At 39.1% G+C, this 17,546-nt stretch overlaps 2 protein-coding genes across 2 annotated transcripts; one reads left to right on the top strand and one right to left on the bottom strand.

Annotated features, from left to right (window-relative positions):
• Window positions 1-284: 284 nt before the first annotated feature.
• DZANK1 (double zinc ribbon and ankyrin repeat domains 1) lies at window positions 285-15,720 on the top strand (the record flags this gene model as incomplete). Its single annotated transcript, XM_010180595.1, has 13 exons — window positions 285-398; window positions 1,777-1,869; window positions 3,787-3,909; window positions 4,923-5,087; window positions 5,719-5,947; window positions 8,703-8,806; window positions 10,921-10,995; window positions 11,954-12,050; window positions 13,192-13,280; window positions 14,042-14,122; window positions 14,688-14,815; window positions 15,258-15,332; window positions 15,555-15,720. Coding segments are annotated over 13 exons (1,539 nt in total), but the record flags the coding sequence as incomplete, so codon positions are not given.
• Window positions 15,721-16,720: 1,000 nt separating this feature from the next.
• Window positions 16,721-17,484, bottom strand: BIRC5 (baculoviral IAP repeat containing 5). The gene is made up of 3 exons (XM_010180596.1): window positions 17,375-17,484; window positions 17,082-17,199; window positions 16,721-16,804 (listed from the first exon to the last, which is right to left on the bottom strand). The coding sequence occupies exons 1-3, from the start codon at window positions 17,482-17,484 to the stop codon at window positions 16,721-16,723; spliced, it is 312 nt and encodes a 103-aa protein (XP_010178898.1).
• Between the last annotated feature and the right edge of the window lie 62 nt (window positions 17,485-17,546).

Here is a 17,546-nt window from a genome sequence, read left to right on the forward strand (position 1 = left end):
CCTAATATTCTGTGATTCAGTGATTCTGTGATTTTAAATTTACTGAAAATTAACTTGGTACCTTTCTGGCATATTTTTAGTAGTCAGTAAAGCATTCTCTTTTCAGTTGTCTCCATATTTGCTCAATAGCCTTTGATCTTTAAGGATTTGTTGCTGTCAGTTGCCGTGCTTCCAGTATCTTTGCTGCTGATGTAGACTCTAACCAGGAAAATACTGAAAATCTCATTATAACCTTAATGATCTCATTATGGTCCTTAACATGTTGTGATATGTTTTTTCTTTAGATGGCACCATGTCTTGAATGTGGACATCTTGTGCCAATGAACACACCCACTTGCATCGTGTGCGAGTCGCCAATAGCTCCACAGCTGCAGCCCCAAACCAACATCTGTGTAAAGGTAATTGAAAATAAATACAACAAAATAGTAATTTACCTCCTGACATGCATTTTTTCTAACAGATTACTTCATTACAAATATTTTGATCCAACTTAAGTTTGTGTAATTGCATTATGACAGCTTTGAAAATTAGTAGGATTGAAACCACCTTAAATGGAAATAGTCATTAAAGGTAAACCACATAAGCTCAGGAAGGCATGCTGAAAAGCACATGATGTAGCAGTCTGAATGGCAGGAATGCATGCATTTGTGTTCAGTAGAGAGATATTCTATGGTTCTATGATTTATGGCCTTAGTATTACTAAGCATTTTAAGTTTATTAAATATGTTCTCATTACTCTGCTTACCTCATTAGATTGTAAGTGCTTAGTAGAGATGGGCTGACAGGACTGGGGTGGTGAGGATATACCCAGAACATTGGGGCACAGTCTTGATCTGTGATTCAAAAGTGCTAGAGGTTTTAACTAGACGAAGTTTCTCCTCAAAATACATCCTACTTATGAATAAGGGGACCCAAGTAGTGGCCCTCCTTGATTCCCCTGGTCAGTGAAAAGGGTGTGAGGAGAAGGGGGCTGATACTGCATGTCCACAATTGCTTGCAGAGCTGGTGTCAACAACAAGGTTTTGGTTTCTATGACAATGAGACCCTGTCTGAAGATCAACACCTCCTTAGGAGAGATTCACCTCACAGGGCGAAGGTATCTTTGCCAGCAGGAGAGCTGGGTAGTAAAAAGGGCTTTAAACTGAAAACAACAGAGGAGAGAGGGTTACCAGCAGCCCTGTGAGACTATCAAATGACAAAGGAGATTCATAATCTGAGGCAGTTATCAGCTAGATGTCACAGGAGATTATAGGCATTGGACCAAGTTTAATGTTTTATGGTAGCCCTGATGTAGGTGCAAAGGCAGACCTGAGCTATTTAGTGACAACAATCAAAATTTCAGATTCATTATTCTTAGCTCTGGTGGAAACTCGCTTGTTAACAGCAACTGTGCTAAGATCTTTTAGGGCACCCTTATGGTATGTTATTACGATTATTACTGATTTTCCTTGCAGATTCTGAACTGCCTGTTTTGTGTGAGTGCAGTGACTAAGCAAGCTGACACTAATTTATACAAAGATCTGAAGGTATTGATGCTGGATCTCCTGAGGGAACTGTACCATAATTAAAAAAAAATGTCAGCAGGATACATAGATTTCTGTTGACCAGACAATATGGCCTAACTGAGGTCTGAAGCCCACCGTGCAGACTTAAAGGATCTCTTCTATTTGCAGGGCTGAATAACCACAACACTTTGTAAGATCAAGTCCTCTTCTTATTATTGTTGTTTACAGTTTTCAAATACTACATGAATTGTATTCTTTCTCTATTTAAAAGGGCAAAGTAATTTGTCAGGCGTGTGGCACAGGAAATCCTCTTCACCATAAACACTGTGTGACTTGTGAAAGCAAACTGCCTGAAATACAGATGGTAAGGCTTCTTGCATCAATCACGCTAGGGTAAATCAAATCAAAGCATAACATTCTTTTTCTTTGGAAAGCTGAAATAATATCCCTGTGTGCCTATGTTGCAAAAGAAGAGATTCCCTTCCCCATGCCGTATTCAAGCCCAGTACTTCCACAGATACTCCATCACAAATATCCAGCTAAATGTAAGTGTAACGTATATCTTCAAGTTTCTCCTGTGGAAGTCAGGATTGCAAATGCCATTGTAAAACCTCAGGAGGCTCTTAGAAAACAGATAGTCTTGACTCCAAGGAAGCCTTGGTTGTGTTCAGATTATTATCAATTGCAATAGAAAACTTCTGTATATACAACAGGAAGATCATTCTTGTTGGTTTGAATTGTTTTGCTGAAATATTATTTTACATTATTTTTATCTCAATTTGCTGCTTCCCCTATGTGCATACAGCTGCTATGCTTGTATCTGGCTGTGACTCAGCACAGAGGTGAGAAAAGCAATACTAAATGTTCCCCCTAAAATTGCTGTCTGCTTCAACTCCCCATTTAGCTTGCTCATTTGGTTCCTTAGAAGAATTTTACTTGCACTTCTGAAAAGTCTTGTATGAAAACCTTATGGTACATTTCACGTCTCCAAGTTGTGATAAGTACAGAAATGAGAGAAGGATAATGGTTTACGAGTTAAAATCTTCTGATTATAATGGCAACATCTTGAGTTCTAAAACGTCAGTAGCTAGAGGCAAAGATCTCTTGTATAGGCACTGAGGTGTCATTTCAAAGAGCATTTCAGTAGGGATCTGTACTTACCTAAGAAAAACATATGTTTAGATGCTCCACTGAATGTAGATATTAATATGTAGCTGCATATGTAGTTAGGCATGTGACTTAAATGGTGAGACCTGTAGTAGCTAAGAGAGAAAGTTAAATGCTTACTAAGAATATTAATAAGTAATCAGAGATTTTACTACTAAGAGTGTTTACTTAGTAATAACAAAGAGTAATTCCTGCAGAATTTATAATTAGTAATAATGCTGATATTACTATTAATGGCTATTAAATAATCTATATTTAGAACATATTTAGACTTGTGCTTTTGTAAGTTTTATCTTCTACATGAACCCCCAAATTACATCATTCAAATTGCAATGCAGGTCACAGATTTAAAATAGGGCTATTGTGTGTTTGCATGCTTGCTTTTGTGATGTCTGTAATGAAATAATTTTCCTCAGGTTCTGTTCCTTATCCATATTTCTGACTTGCAGAGAAAATAAAATAAGCCCTGAGGCAAAACCTAATAAAACATTTTAAGACTTATTTGTGATAACTAGGATCTATACTCAACCTCTAGATGTTCCAGCTGAAAAATCTGTTTTCTTTTGCATACCCATGTAAGTTAATTGTAGTAGGAAAGCTAGGTAATAGATAACTTGTATGAGGTAAAAGAGTGCAAAAAAATATTTATGTGGCAAATACCAAACTGAGAGAAAACTCTTTGTCTGAAGACACTTTCCCTGCCATACTCCTACAAAGAGAAGTACGAAGAAAAATAGCTGTTGTGTTTTGGATTTGAAAATGTAAGTTTATCAGCAGAGAAACCTCCCTCTTAATTTTGAGTGTACTTATACACTTATACATATTAATAAATACTCAGTGAAAAGAACATCATTGATAAGAATTTTTGTTGGTGCCAAGTTCTTCTAAAATATTTAAAAATTAATGAATACCACATTTACTGTGGTTTTGTAATGAAAAAAATCAAAGGTTAGATCCAAGTCAGTCTGTCACTTACTCTAAGTTGAAATAATTCTTTTAGACTAAATATTGTTTTGTTATCAAAGTAGCTTGCTTTCCTCTTTCCCCTTATTTGGCTTGTGAACTTTTCTTCATAAGAAGTATTTTCTCCCTAATGCTTGTTCTGTTTTATTAGCCCATGTTTGGAGGAGACACCCCTCTGCCATACCACAGCCAGCAAAGGAAGACAGTTGTGTGCTCAAAATGCAATCGTGTTAACCAATGCGATGCCCGTTTCTGTGACTGGTGTGGAGCCAAGGCACGTGCTTTCAGTGTTTGTGTTGACAATCTGCTTTTACTCATCTGTGACCTGCACCAGTTTTAAACTTCTCTTTGCAAAACTCTTGTCAGTTGGTACGCAGCTCATTATTGTCACAATACTTGCTTATAGCCCATAGGATTATGTATAGAAAAATGAAAGACTTAGATGACATCCTGACCCCACTACCAGTCAGTGACCTAAGGGTTTAGAGATGTAAACAAATTACCATAAGTCAATGAGCATCAGCTCACTGCATCAGTTGAGAAGCGATAACCATGTATTCTACCAAAGTAACATATCCATGAAAGGTTCAAGTATAGGCTAACCTATACTATAACCTAATGCATGTTTTCCCATATCTACTCTGGGTTATGATAACCTATATATGCAATTCTTTTGGCTGAAGGCCTCATTAACTTCAGTAAAGACAGGTACTTAGCAGCTGCTCAGTAGCATGGTACAGTCAATGTAAACCGTTTCCCCTATTTTTTCATAGGTATAGTGTTTCAATCTAAGATCACAATGAAGGAGAGTACTTTTTTTTTTCTGTGAGCTGAGTCTACATAAAATTTGAAACACTCCCCTATATGCATACATAACTATTGGTCCTGTACTGTACCAGGGGACTCAGAGGGCCATAGGGGGTGTTAGAATTGAACTGGAAATAATTGCAGTCAATATTCAGTATCAGAGCACCAGACTAGTAATTACAGGGCTTTAACAAAGAAAATGAGTATTTTTGAAAGTATACCTTAAAAAAATAACATGCCACAGTGTTATTTACCATCTGTGTGAAAAAATGTTTGCCTTCATAGCATAGAGCTGAGATATCTGAAGATTTACTGTCTTGCATCTACCAGTGTGTTAACAGTCTGCTAACCTGGTTAATATTTCTAATGTAGTAGCTGTGGGTAGTGCTACGTCCTTTTAATTCATGACACTGCTTTTCTTATTCCTAAACCATGCATCCTACGTTTCTGTAGTGACAAGTGTTTCATTGAACTTTCCAGCCTGGACCTCCTCCATCCTACTTCACTTGTTTCAAGTGTGGTACAAGCAACCGTCCATATGCTCGCTTCTGTGTGTCCTGCGGTGTTTACATAGAGCCCCCATCAAGGGTGGGTTCTCAAAACGGGAGTCTTGTGGATGCCAGGGACTCACTGGAGTTTTCTGAGGTAAGACACGCAGTATTACAGAGCCAGGTTTGAACACACCTAGAAAGCTAGTCCGCTGCAGATATAGATCAGCACAACTCTACTTATTTCCTTGTTGAGACAATGTTGTGGCCTGTGAGCATGCTGAGGGCAAAACCAGGGATATGTATATTCTGATAACAGCTTTCTGCCAAAAGGTAGCCTTTGCCAAAAGCCTTCATCCAGCCTTACTCTAAATAGGTGAGAAACAATCAGCTTTTCAAAAGTCTTAGCTCTTTAAGTACTTTTATTTTATTACTTGTGAATTATTTGTGTCCTGCTGATACAAGGTATACTTTCATGCCTATGTAACAGTGTTATTAAAACTCTGTTTTAAGAGAGACCACAATACTTAGAAAGGACAGCTTTTGTCCCACAAAAGCATACTTGTCATTCTGGCAATCATGAAAAGTTTTGGTTTTGCTTGAATGTGTTAAGTTGCATCATAGTTACAGACTGGTAATTGAAATCAAGAATTGTTAATGATTCTTCCTGCTAGCATTTTCATTCTTTTACAATTTTGTATGCTGTTCTAGTTAATTTCTGCTTGTAAGCCATTTAATTATATCTAATTAAATTACTTACACTTTTCCTTTCCCTCCACCCCCCACAGGTTAAACGATTTCAAGCTCAAGTTGACTGGCAGCCTCTTCCTATTTACTTGCCCAGATCAAGGGCAGAACTAAAAGAAAGAGAAGATAAAGGAACCCAAACCATTGGACTTTTTTACCCATCTAGCAAACTGTTGGAAAAAAGGGAGCTTGAGCTGATTTCACAGAAAGAAAAGCTGGAAAAGATGAGTGATCATAAGCCTCTCTTGACAGCCATTAGTCCTGGAAAAGGTCAGGAGTCTTTATTTTATGTTTTCTAAAAAGACCTGCAATGTATGACCTTGCTTTTTCTTGACAAGATTATAGTCTGTGGAACGTGCCATCAGTAGGCCACTGATTTATGTCTTTACAAGTTTGTCTTCCCACCAGTTACTTGTAAATGCAGTGCCTTAAAATTCAATCACTGATCTCCATCAATAGCTAAAAGAAAGCCTACCAGCAATATCAAAATTATGGTTACTGACCCCTGTGCAGCCTTACTAATTTGCTAGTAGTTAGATTTCCTCAGATCCTACAAGGCTTGCCTACATTAAGAACTTTTTGGGGGTGATATTGTGGAATAAATTATAGAAGTTTCAGAAGCAAATGAAACTAAACTAAAGAAAGGGATTCTTAACAGGAGTACAAAAAATAGGGTTGGTAGGAACCATCAGAGCTCTTATAGGCCCCACCTTCCAGCCCTGCAAAAGTGTCAGTACACGTAACATGGCTCATTGCAGAGACTGTCCATGCACAGACTACTGTATCAGTCCTGTAGACAACTTTGTTTCACAGTCCCTGGTTTGGTCAGTTAGTTCTTTGTGGATTCACTTGACTGTTTGTTATCATTCAAAAGTTTGCAGTTTTTAGATATTTTAGTTTTACTGTCATGGGAAAACTCCAACTTCAGCTTTCAGGATCCCATACTCTGGAAGACAGTCCATCAGTATTAATTAGGGACCTAATAAATGGCCCAGTTTGCAAAATTGCCTTTAACCTCACAGGGCAGTCCAGCTGTGCAGTCCAGAGAATAAGTTAATTTTAATCCACTACAGCATTAAACCATGGTTTGAAGGAACAGTTACCTTTTTTTAATCTGCTTTTCCATCTCTAGCTCTTTTCTACAGAATGTGGACCACTCAGACCTTTATCGAAGTCATTGGTCTATTGGGTAGAAAAAGCTGCTAATGCACATTAGAATTTCCTGGTTTGATTCCATGTATAAATATCCAGGTGATGCATTTTTTTAAAGATTGTCACTAGAGAAATCTGTTTTCCTACTCCTTTGCTCTGAAATGTGGCGCGTTCTCTTAGATATCACTGTAGGAAATAAAACACTTGAGTCAACATGTCAGGGAGCTTAATTTAGTCATAGATAATAAAGCTTTGGCCCATAATAGCGCTGAGAGAAGAAAAAAAAGTAACTATGAACATTCATAATTTTCTACTAGAAGTACAGCTCTTGTGAGTGAGAACTCCTTTCATTGGGAAAAACATTAATCCTCTGATGTGTACTTCATTTCTTTTTTTGCCGTATTTTTAGTGTGTTTTGAACAGGAGTCAAGTCATTTAACAGGAAAACTTTACAAAGAAGCTCTCCTTTTCTACTGTAACAAACAGTAAATCAGTGTGATATAGGTGTAATCAACTATTGACAGCATGAATTCAACTATTCTATCAGTGTTGCCAAAAATCCTTTTAGATGTAATAAAACATCAAACATGCAAAAATAGGTTCCCAGCCGTCTGGCTTTTTGAAATAGTGTCTGGGGATCTAGACTAGTTATGAACCAGTCTATCGCAATAATACCAACTTTGCTGGAGGGATCACTCACTAAGTAGTAGCCTAGCTTAGCTTTTTAAATTACTATTTTCAACTTGTGTTAGTATTTGCATGTGAGACTGTGGCAGGCAACGATTTATATTGCTCTGTGGATCCTTCTTTTTATAGTCTTTTAAAGCTGCCTAAGAAATAATGCTTGCTGTTTCAGTTTGTCATAGTTTCTACCAGTTTGATCTTGAAAGAATCCTCCAAGCACAGAAATCCTTGTGCGCTTGCCTTTTCTTGTAAAAGTCAGAGCAGCACTGTGCTTCTGACTTGGCTTCTTTTCCTTGTTTTGAGCTTCACTCAACATGAAGGGAAGGATAAGGTCAGAGCAACTTCATTGTGTAAGTTAAACAAGGTTACCAAGCCTACACAATTTATTTACAACAAAATAAATCATATTCTGTACTTTCCATAAGTATGCTCAAAAATAAAATTAGCCAGATCCTGATAACAATCACTTAAGAATGAGAACAAGTCCTTTTGTTTCTTTCTCTGATGAAAGCTGAACGCTGCTTCGGAAATACTTGGACAGGAGTTGCAAAAACTCTTAAATGGCTTAACATGAGTTTTGAAACCAGGCATGCTCAGCCCCTCATGTGTCATGTCCTGTACCAGCATAAAGGAATGCTGACTCTCTCCCAGAGAGCCTGACAAGCAAAAGAACAGGAATGCTTAAGCTCTTCTATTTAATAATATAATTGACATGTATTTCTTTGAGGAATAAATTACACATACCAGAATGCTGTATAGGTGGTGTTATGACTGCAGTTTCCAGATTTGGCTTATTGTTACCTGTCAGTGATCTCAAATCAACTAAAAATCACTTCAATAATGCACAATTGCTTAGTTGTAACATTGTACTTGTTTTTAATTATCTGGAATAGCGTCCTTCACACAGGGCCAGTTTTGATTCCAAAGGACAATTCTAAGACGCAGTTTTGTTGTGAATAGAAGTGCCCTAAGAATGAATTATAACCTATGGACAAGAAAGTTTTTTACCTTTTTTTAGGTTATAACTTGCTTTTCCTTTTCTTGATCAGATGTATTTTCTAAAGAAAAATTTGACTTTTTTTTTGTCTTGGTGAAAATATGCTATCTTTTAAATAATCCATGACATGAGTAGAAGAAATGTTAATCACAGTTTCAGGGATTTTTCCTCTGTTTAACTCTTTCTGATCAGGTTACTGGAGAAAACAGCTGGATCATGTCTGTGCTCACCTTAGAAGCTATGCTCAGAACAACCTTGAATTCAGAGCACTGATTGGAGAACCACAAATGGGAAAGGTACGAAGGAGCTTGTGAGTAATACCTTCCTGTGCAGCCTCATTAAAATATTGTGGCTGATAAACACTGGAAAAATGAATGTCTCCCCTTTTTTTTTTATACCTTATCCTGTTTGTGTGTGTAGTTTGTCATTCCACTTTTTGCTCAGTCTTTTACTGAATTTTTTTTTCCTGCTTTCTTTCCTATAGCAGTTTCTATTCTCTCACCTCACAGCTATAAGAGAAGTGACAGAAGTGAGAAAGCCCTTGCTCAGCTGCTTTTATAGAATCTCACAGCAGGAAATCAAGAAAAACAACAGGTCACTAGGATCTATGTAGTCGGTCACTTAAATAAGCCCTGCGTAGAAATGGGATGTAATTATATGCTTGCCTCTGCTCCAGGTTGGATTATACCAGCAGATAGCAGCAATTCTCTTTGGCTACATAGTCTACTTCTAGTATAGACTGTACTTGTATTATAGGAACAGGTTATTGCTTTTCTTACTGCAGGTGTACTCTTCAGTATGACATCAAACTGCATTAAAATGATTAAAGGGGTGATAGCAAGAAGGTGGAAACCGAAGGTTCTTCCTGAAGGTCCTAGAAGATAGGGCTGGTATGACTGAGAGATTATTTCATCCCTGTCCTGAGGGAGGATCAACTCTGCCTGAACTGTTCCTGACAGATGTTTGTCTTGAAGCTTTTCAAACTCACCCACAATGGAGATTTCACAATTGCCCCAGGCAGTCCACTTCTGTGCTCAATTACCCTTACTGTTCAGCTGCAGTACTGTATTGCTTTCTTTGGCAGCCCTGCTGGGTTAAGGAGTTGCAGTCCCTCACTCTGCTTCCTAGGTGCTGCCAGCACAACTGCTTGTGGCAACGTCCTTTGGACTGGATCAGTGACTGACACAGACTAAAAATAGCTCTGGAGGGTAAAAAGGTGCATCAGTGCTGGTACAAAAGTAGGTGGGCAGTGAGTAGCTGGAAGTGGGATGCAGGCAGAAGTAGGGCTGGGAACTCCTTGAATTGGCATAGCTACTGGGAAGCTTTTTACCAGTGTCTGACCTCAGTCTCCTTTGTTACTATTCAAGCTCACTATTTCTTAACCTGTCTTGACTGATGTGACAATCATTCAACCCCCCCCACCACCAATTTTAGCACATAGAAACAACTATAGAAAAGTTTGTGAATACTGGGGATCAGAAATCTAATTATCATTTGGCAGATTACACTTTTGGAAGGGCCAACACTCCAGCAGATACTTTGCATCTGAATTCTATACCCATTGAGACCTACATGGTCCACCAATATGTTCAGAATCTGTAGTACAAGTATAAATATAAAAGATACCTGCTTGGTCAAAATGAAGGATAGGTCCACTGGTACTTGATTCCTTTGCTAAAGTATTCAATAGAATATGCCTGAAAAACATTAAATTGCCTAGAGAAGGCTATTCCTGCTACTTCTTAGACTTTCGTTATCCTATTGTCTTGAAACCACTACCCTCAAAAGTAACGGAAGTGATTCAAAGTAGATGTCAAATATCTGGGTTTAATGCTGCTTTTTCAGTTTTCCTGTAGATTAGAAATACAATAAACCTTACATCAAAATTCTCAGCCTGCTGCGATACAACCTTGTCAGCTTCATTCCACTTCTTCATAATCCCCTGTGCACTCATTTTTGTATAACTTCAATAGTCTTCTTGCCAGCAATACTCTCTCAATGAATCAGTATAGAAAGTGGCCCACATTTTGCTAACGACTGTGTTTCTGCAGACTGGTACAGTTAAAGCAGCAACCAGTTCTCCTGGAAGCAGGGAGCCCTAAGCACAACACAGCCTTTCACACAGCTGCAAAATCTGGGTGGGGAACAACTGAACTTTCATGAAATGTAGCATCATTACATCTTTTGGATTCATTTAATATTTCAGCCATTTAGATATTTACAGCTATTTAAAATACCACCTGCCCCTTGCTCAGTTAGATGGGAAGTGCTGGTACAATTTCACAAGTAGGCAAGGCCCACATGTGTGATTTTGCATATTGGTTCCACAATATCATTAGCAAGACTTATTCCTAAAACTATTTCTGTGTACTTTTTGTAAGAGATACTAATGGCTGCTCTTTTCCTCTAGATTAATTCTGCAACCATCTGTGAGGATGACAATGAAGTCACTATTACATTGAATTACACTCTTGCTATTAACAAGGTCAGTTTGGGGAATGAGGCCCATTTTTAGGCAGCTCTTCTAAAGCTGTCGCTAGACTAGTCACCTGAACACCGATATATATTTTAAATTCAGGTCAAAACAAGAAATTCTTTTCTTCAGAGGCTGATTAACTCATCACTTCAGAGAAAGGAATCTTTTTCTTTTTCTGTTGGAGCTGGCTGAACAGGTATCTTTATCTGATTGAGCCAGATTTCATGGTTATGTTGCTATCATCTTGGACTTAATTAGTTTGCTATTAATATTAACATTCTTCTTACATCTGATGTTGTTTGATGATTCTAGCACCCCTTAGCTCTTGATCTTAGATCCTCCTTTTCTTCAGTATGCAAATTGTGCTCTTAAGAAACAAAATTAGTAATTCTCAATAGTTTGGAGATAACGTTTGCCAGAGCTCCCGTTAACCCTACTACTAGGTAGTAGTAACTACCCTACTTCCGGAATTAACTCCCTACTTCCAGAATCACCATGTTGCAAAAACCACCCACATATTCATTTACAGCTTTTCAAATATGAAAATATACTATTTTAAAAATCCAAAATTTAGACTGTATCTCATGTAGAATCTTTAAAAGCTTACCTTGCTACGTAGTGCCTGAAAAGTTGCATCACGTCATTTCACAAGTGGGGAGTTAATCAGATCTCTCCAGTGGTAGACACACTTTCATTTGGATGAGAATCTTCATTTCATTAAATGAGGTTGTGTCACTTTTTTTTTTAAATCAAAACAAAAACCTAACACAAGGTTTAGAAAAAAAAAGCTACATGATTTTGCCTCAAAACAGAGTTCAATTGCATATAATTTGTCTTGTGCTAATTTGAGACTGATATCAAAAGCCTATTTATTTTTTCACATGCAACACTACTGTTTTGTGCTACTAAGACTGTAACAGCATTACATGATAATCTGATGAACTGCCTGCACTTGATCATTCTACAGGATATTCACACTAATAAACCAGTGGAGTTCAGCAGTCATTACCTGAATACTGGAACAGAAGTCAGAGATGGACAGGATGGCAGTCAGACTAGTTTTGGTGAGATTTTTTTTCCTCCCCCCTTCTTTATGATAGGCCATAAATATAGTAGTCAAGAATACAGAATTAGTGCTTAGAAGGTTAAACACTGAGATAGGCAAATGAGTATATTGGCACATTACGCAATGAACAGACTCTATCAAAAGCTCACGGGAATGCTTCATCCCTAGAGGACAGCTGGAGAGGCCAGTAAACTGCACCCACAGCTCATAGCCGTGTCCTTGTTATAGTGATAAAAGTTTAGATACTTTGCATATTCTTTTACAATAGGAGCCATAAATGCCAATATTATCTCTACTTTTGAGCTGTGCTTTAGCACTTTTGGCAAAGATAAGAAATTATGAAATACATTTATTCTAGACCTAGTTTTCAGAGATGTTTAACTTGCATCTCCCATTGGTGTCAGTAACAGCTCAGCATTTTAGGCATCTCATATTGGACTTAGGTTTTCATTAAATCAAATAGCTGTAAAGTCAGCATTAGAATTCAGAAATTCCTAGTGTCATTTGAAAGACTTCAATTCATGTGTAAGTTTTGTCTTCTTTGTGCTTCCAGTCTGAGACTTGGCAAGAGGCAGCCACAGCACTAAGACCTGTTTTTTTGGAGTGTCAATAACGTGACTGTGATTCCAGGCACTTGAGCAGCACTAGCTCAAAGGGCCCCCACATGCTGTGGAATTCCCTTATCAACCCTCCTGCACATTGGTAGATTACGTCTCTTAAAAATAATGGGCACACATATCTATTCAAGGTCTTCTGGTCTTGTTCTTTAGTATCTGGGAGCTAAACAGCATAGAAAAAGTGTAAGGTTTTTGGTCCATATTAATGAATCCAAGTCAAGCCTGTTGAACAGCTGCAGCTGGTTACAAAAAAAAAATCAAACCCCTGAAAATCCACATTTCATTGAATCTTCATTTCAAAATAGCAAGTTTTTAAGTCTGCCTAAGTGTAAACCTTTTGTTAAAACCAGTCTGATCTGCAACAAATATTTCATTACTTTTTCTTGTAGAAAACTGATAAATATTGCTTTCATTTCAACACAAAATATTCTTTGTGGATAAATTATTTCCAGATCTCTCCCCCAAGTTCTTGTTAGGATACTGACTTCGCTTTGTATTAACACTTGTTTCCTTTTCTGGTAGGCAAAGATGAACATAATCTTTTCCATTCAAGAGGCAAAACAAAGAGAACAAAATCAAGAAGACTTACAGAAAAAGAAGATAAGCTCTCCGTAAGTATCTTCTGCCAGTACAGGAAAGACTGTCTATAGAGCAGAAGTAACATGAAGGAGGGAAGGAGGAAGGGTGAAACAGAAAGCTTTTAATACTGACTGGGATGGGGGGGAAGAAAGGGGAAAAAAAGTGCAACTTAATATAAAACCTGAAAATTGGTTGCTGACATTTATTACAGAACTGGAAAAAAACAAACTTTGTTCCTAGTAAGAGATTAATTAAATTGTTGCTCTCATTTTTTGAGCCATTCTGTTTTACTGACACAGCATTAGGCCTAAAGGCTGTCACAGACCATTTTTGTTACAGGTTTTCCTCAGAAGCAACATCAGGCGGTGGCATTATTGTCTTCCCTTGACCTTACTACCTGGTTTGACTCCATAGGACATACCCTTGGCTGTGCTAGAACTACTGTTTGCACAGTCAGACTGTGAACTAGACACAGGGGGGCTCATCTGTGCAACCAGCTTTTAAGTCAACTCAATTTTCCCATAAAGCTGAGATGACAGCACAACAGAGGGCTAGCTTAATGCAAGCAGCAAGGCTTTACTTCCACTAGACACCAAATATTCTGGAAGCACTGCTGACTAAATGGGTCACCAGTAACAGCACAGAAAATTTCAAAAGTGAAACTTGCATAATCTCAGCTATATTCACACCACTGCGCGCATTTTCCACCTTTACTCAAAGGCAGAGTATGACCCAGCCCACCTACTTGTATTTTCATTATGCGAAACATTGGCTGTTTTCTGTGTTTCCACAGCCAGGGTCCAAACAACTACTGGATGAACTGGGTCCAAATGGGAAAGGAAGAGTCACCTTGGTAGAACAATTGCTCAACGAAGTAAGTTACTGCTTGCTGAAGTTTCCCTTTCCAACTCTGACCATTAGCCTGGTATGCGTCTTCAACTTCATGCTTAGGAGGCAACATCCTTGCAATAAATCTGACTGTCTTCAGATTGAAAGAAGAAGAAAGAGGCTATTTTTAGAGAAGAAACAGGCTATTTTACATGTATATATGTTCTCTCCAAATTTCTGTTTGGCCAGTGTGTAAGGCATTCTCCTCTGGGTTTGTCACAGCCATACAGAAAGAAAAATATATTAATTTTACAGCTTAGGGTCAAGTCCCCTGTACAGCAAAAGCAAGCATAATCTCTACCTTTCTGCTGTGTAGTAAGGTGCATCCTGACTGTGGCATCTAGTTTGACTGCTCTTGTTACATACATTTACTCTGGCTTTAAACTAAGAGACTACAAAAATTTTCAGAAGAAATTACAAACTTGAACATTTCTTTGTCTTGAGCATAAAGTCCCTTTGCCAACTTAAATTGGTGTAATATTAAAGCAAGGTGGAAGCTGAAGAATCTTTCTGGCTTTAAGAGCTCACCTTCCCTCTCCTGTGCATTTTAGGGAGCTGACCCAAACTGCATCAGCGATGAGGACCGACCTGCTCTCACAGTTGCTGTCCTTAACAAGCACGCGGAGGCAATCTCCCTTCTTGTGCAGAAAGGTGCTGACATCGACCAGCAGTCAGGACTGTAAGTGCGCACTGATTCTCTGCCTCAGGTCTTTCGAAGTTTTACCAAAAAAACACTTGCACTCCAATTTCAGAGAGGATTAACCTCCCACCCCTTCTCCAAAAATCTGTCATCAAGGAGCTACATTCAAAGCCAAATTAAAAAAAAACAAAACAAAACAAAACCAAATTTACAACTGAGCAAAAATAATAATACAAAGTTGCCAGCTTTGAAGATTTTTAATTATTTCTGTTAGGAAAGCTGCTATTCCACTCCTTCCTCCATCCACTTTAACTTAATCCAATAAACCACACTAAAGCCTACCAAAAAAAATTCACTGCGACTCCTAGCGTATTCTATATCCTCCTATTCATTTTCCTTAGTTTAATTTGCTAGACCACTTCTCTATGTACCAGGACAGTTTCTTTAGGTAATAAGGACATTGCTTATTCCTCCTATGCAGGCACAACACCACTGCTCTCCACGAGGCAGTTCTGCTTGGATTGGAGGGAGAAGAGTGCATCCGAGTCCTGCTACGGTACGTACTGCACACCCACAGTCTGCTTGCACACATCCACTCGGCAGTACTGCAGGCCAGAGCCTGCCTGAGGCTCAGCGCTCTTATCTCAGTTGTGTCCCTGCAGACAACAGGAAATTCCGGAGTTACTCTGCAGGAACATTTACCTACAAGCCACTTGACTAGTTCCAGTAACTTGGAATTAATTTAAGTAGCTTAAACCAGTCTGTTCTTTATTTACAGCTGCAATGCAAGCATAGAAAAGAAGAATGCAAAAGGGCAATCGGCATACGATTTGGCTGTTACAGCTGGAAAAAATGAAGTTATTTCTTTGTTTGCTAGTAAGCTTGGACAGGGAACACTGGACAAACTTGCAAAACCCAGGAACACTGGTCTCATCAGTGTGTGATTGCAATCACCTTTCCCTCCCAAGATGGAGCTGGAGGTTGTTTGGGAGCACTGAAGCGCAAGTGTCTAGTTTTGTCTGCAAACCTCACAACCCTGTATGATCAACGTGGGCCCCATAGCAGCCAAATACTTTGTACAAGACTCCCCCATTCCTTCCCAGCAGTTCAGAACACAATTCTTCACTGACTGTGCTTTGTTCTAAAAGATTCCTTTTCCTTTCCAAACTCGTGCAAGGGGAGGCGCCAACCAAACCTTCCAAGGCACAAGGACACCTGATGAAGACTGCTTAAGACAGTCTGGCACCTGAGCAATAACACTGTAAGATGTACTTTGGTTACCTTATTTTCCATTTTGAAGTTTAAAATTCAGCATTCAGTGTAGCTCATTGCATTAAAGGTCAGATTCTTTTCCTCCAGAAAACTGAATAAAATTGCTTTGCTGTTTTGCCTTCAACTTTTATTTATAAATGCATCAACATGAGGCAGCAGCCAAACTACAAACTGAAGTTTACAAGAATACGAGGCACACTAAGATTTGGTATAATTATACATTACTAGCCACAATCCTAAAATCACTGAAGGAGTTTTAAAACTCCTTCCCCTTTTTATTTCCAGAAGCATTGGTATATTCAGGATTGAAAACAGAAGTGCCTGTCACCTATTGCAAGAAACAAGTTTTTGCACCAGAGCTACCAGCATCTCTAAAATGGTAACAGCTCGGTTTAAAAAAAAAAAAGAAAAAAGAAAAAGAGAAAAAAGAACAAATAAAACCACAAGTAGTAATCTTTAATTAAACCAACAGGAAGAACAGGAGAATCCCTGCAGAAAAAGATAATGTAGGCAGTGCATCAAACCCCAGGTACTTCCGAGACAAACTCAGGTGAGTGAAGTGGAATTGAGTCCATTCTGAAAGCAGTCTCAGGAAACACAGTCATTCAAAGTGGCAGTGTCAGAGCACACATATAAGACACATGTCTTTGGCAAGTAAGAAGCTACAGTAGCTTAGGAGACCAGTTTTGCTATTTCTTGACGCACGTTCTGGGCCGCATTTTCAACCTCACTTGCCTTCTGAGAAATTTCTTTTTTCTGCAAAAAATAAAAATAATGCATTACTGTCTACCAGTAAACTGAGCATCATACAACTTCAAGGGGAAAGCGGGCTAGGTCTCCCATAAGGCAAAGGCTAAAAACCAGGAGAGGACACACCACCTGATTCAGCACAAGTCAGGCAGCAACAACCCACTTTGGCAGCACTATGGTAAGGAACAAAGAGGCCAGCTAAACAGCCCCAAGATCAGAAACTACATAACCCTTCCAGTATCACAGGGGTGTAGAAAAAACCACGGTGCCGCGGTGTACATACAAGTGCATTTTTCATGCGTTCTTTGTCCAGCTTCAGGAACTCCTGCAATGTCAGGCTGGTAGGATCTTTCTGAAGGGAGAGAAAAGCACAGCCCGCAGAGTGTTTTTTGTGTTCCTCCCTGAAAAGGGAGAAAAGGAAAAAAAAAAAAGAAAAATAAAGAAAGGCAGCTCACAACAAGACACTGGCAGCCATTCTTCCCGGCCAAGCATCTCAGTGGTCAGCCCAGCCGCTGGCTCCCACCTAGGCGCCAACCTAAGGAAGGGGCTGAGAGGTAAACCACCCCCAGTACTCACAGCGGGTCGTCGTCAGGCTCCCAGCCCTCCAGCTCCTTTAGGCAGAAGAAGCACTGCGCCACGTCAGGGCAGTTCTCGCTGGGGCAGTGCACGAAACCCGCCGCCGCCATCTGCGAGCAGAGGGAGAACGACAGGGCCCGTTAGCCCCGATCGCACCGCACCGCGCCCCGCC

Source organism: Mesitornis unicolor, unplaced genomic scaffold (assembly GCF_000695765.1).
Source record: "Mesitornis unicolor isolate BGI_N332 unplaced genomic scaffold, ASM69576v1 scaffold28283, whole genome shotgun sequence".
In the NCBI taxonomy this organism is placed as follows: Eukaryota; Metazoa; Chordata; class Aves; order Mesitornithiformes; family Mesitornithidae; genus Mesitornis; species Mesitornis unicolor.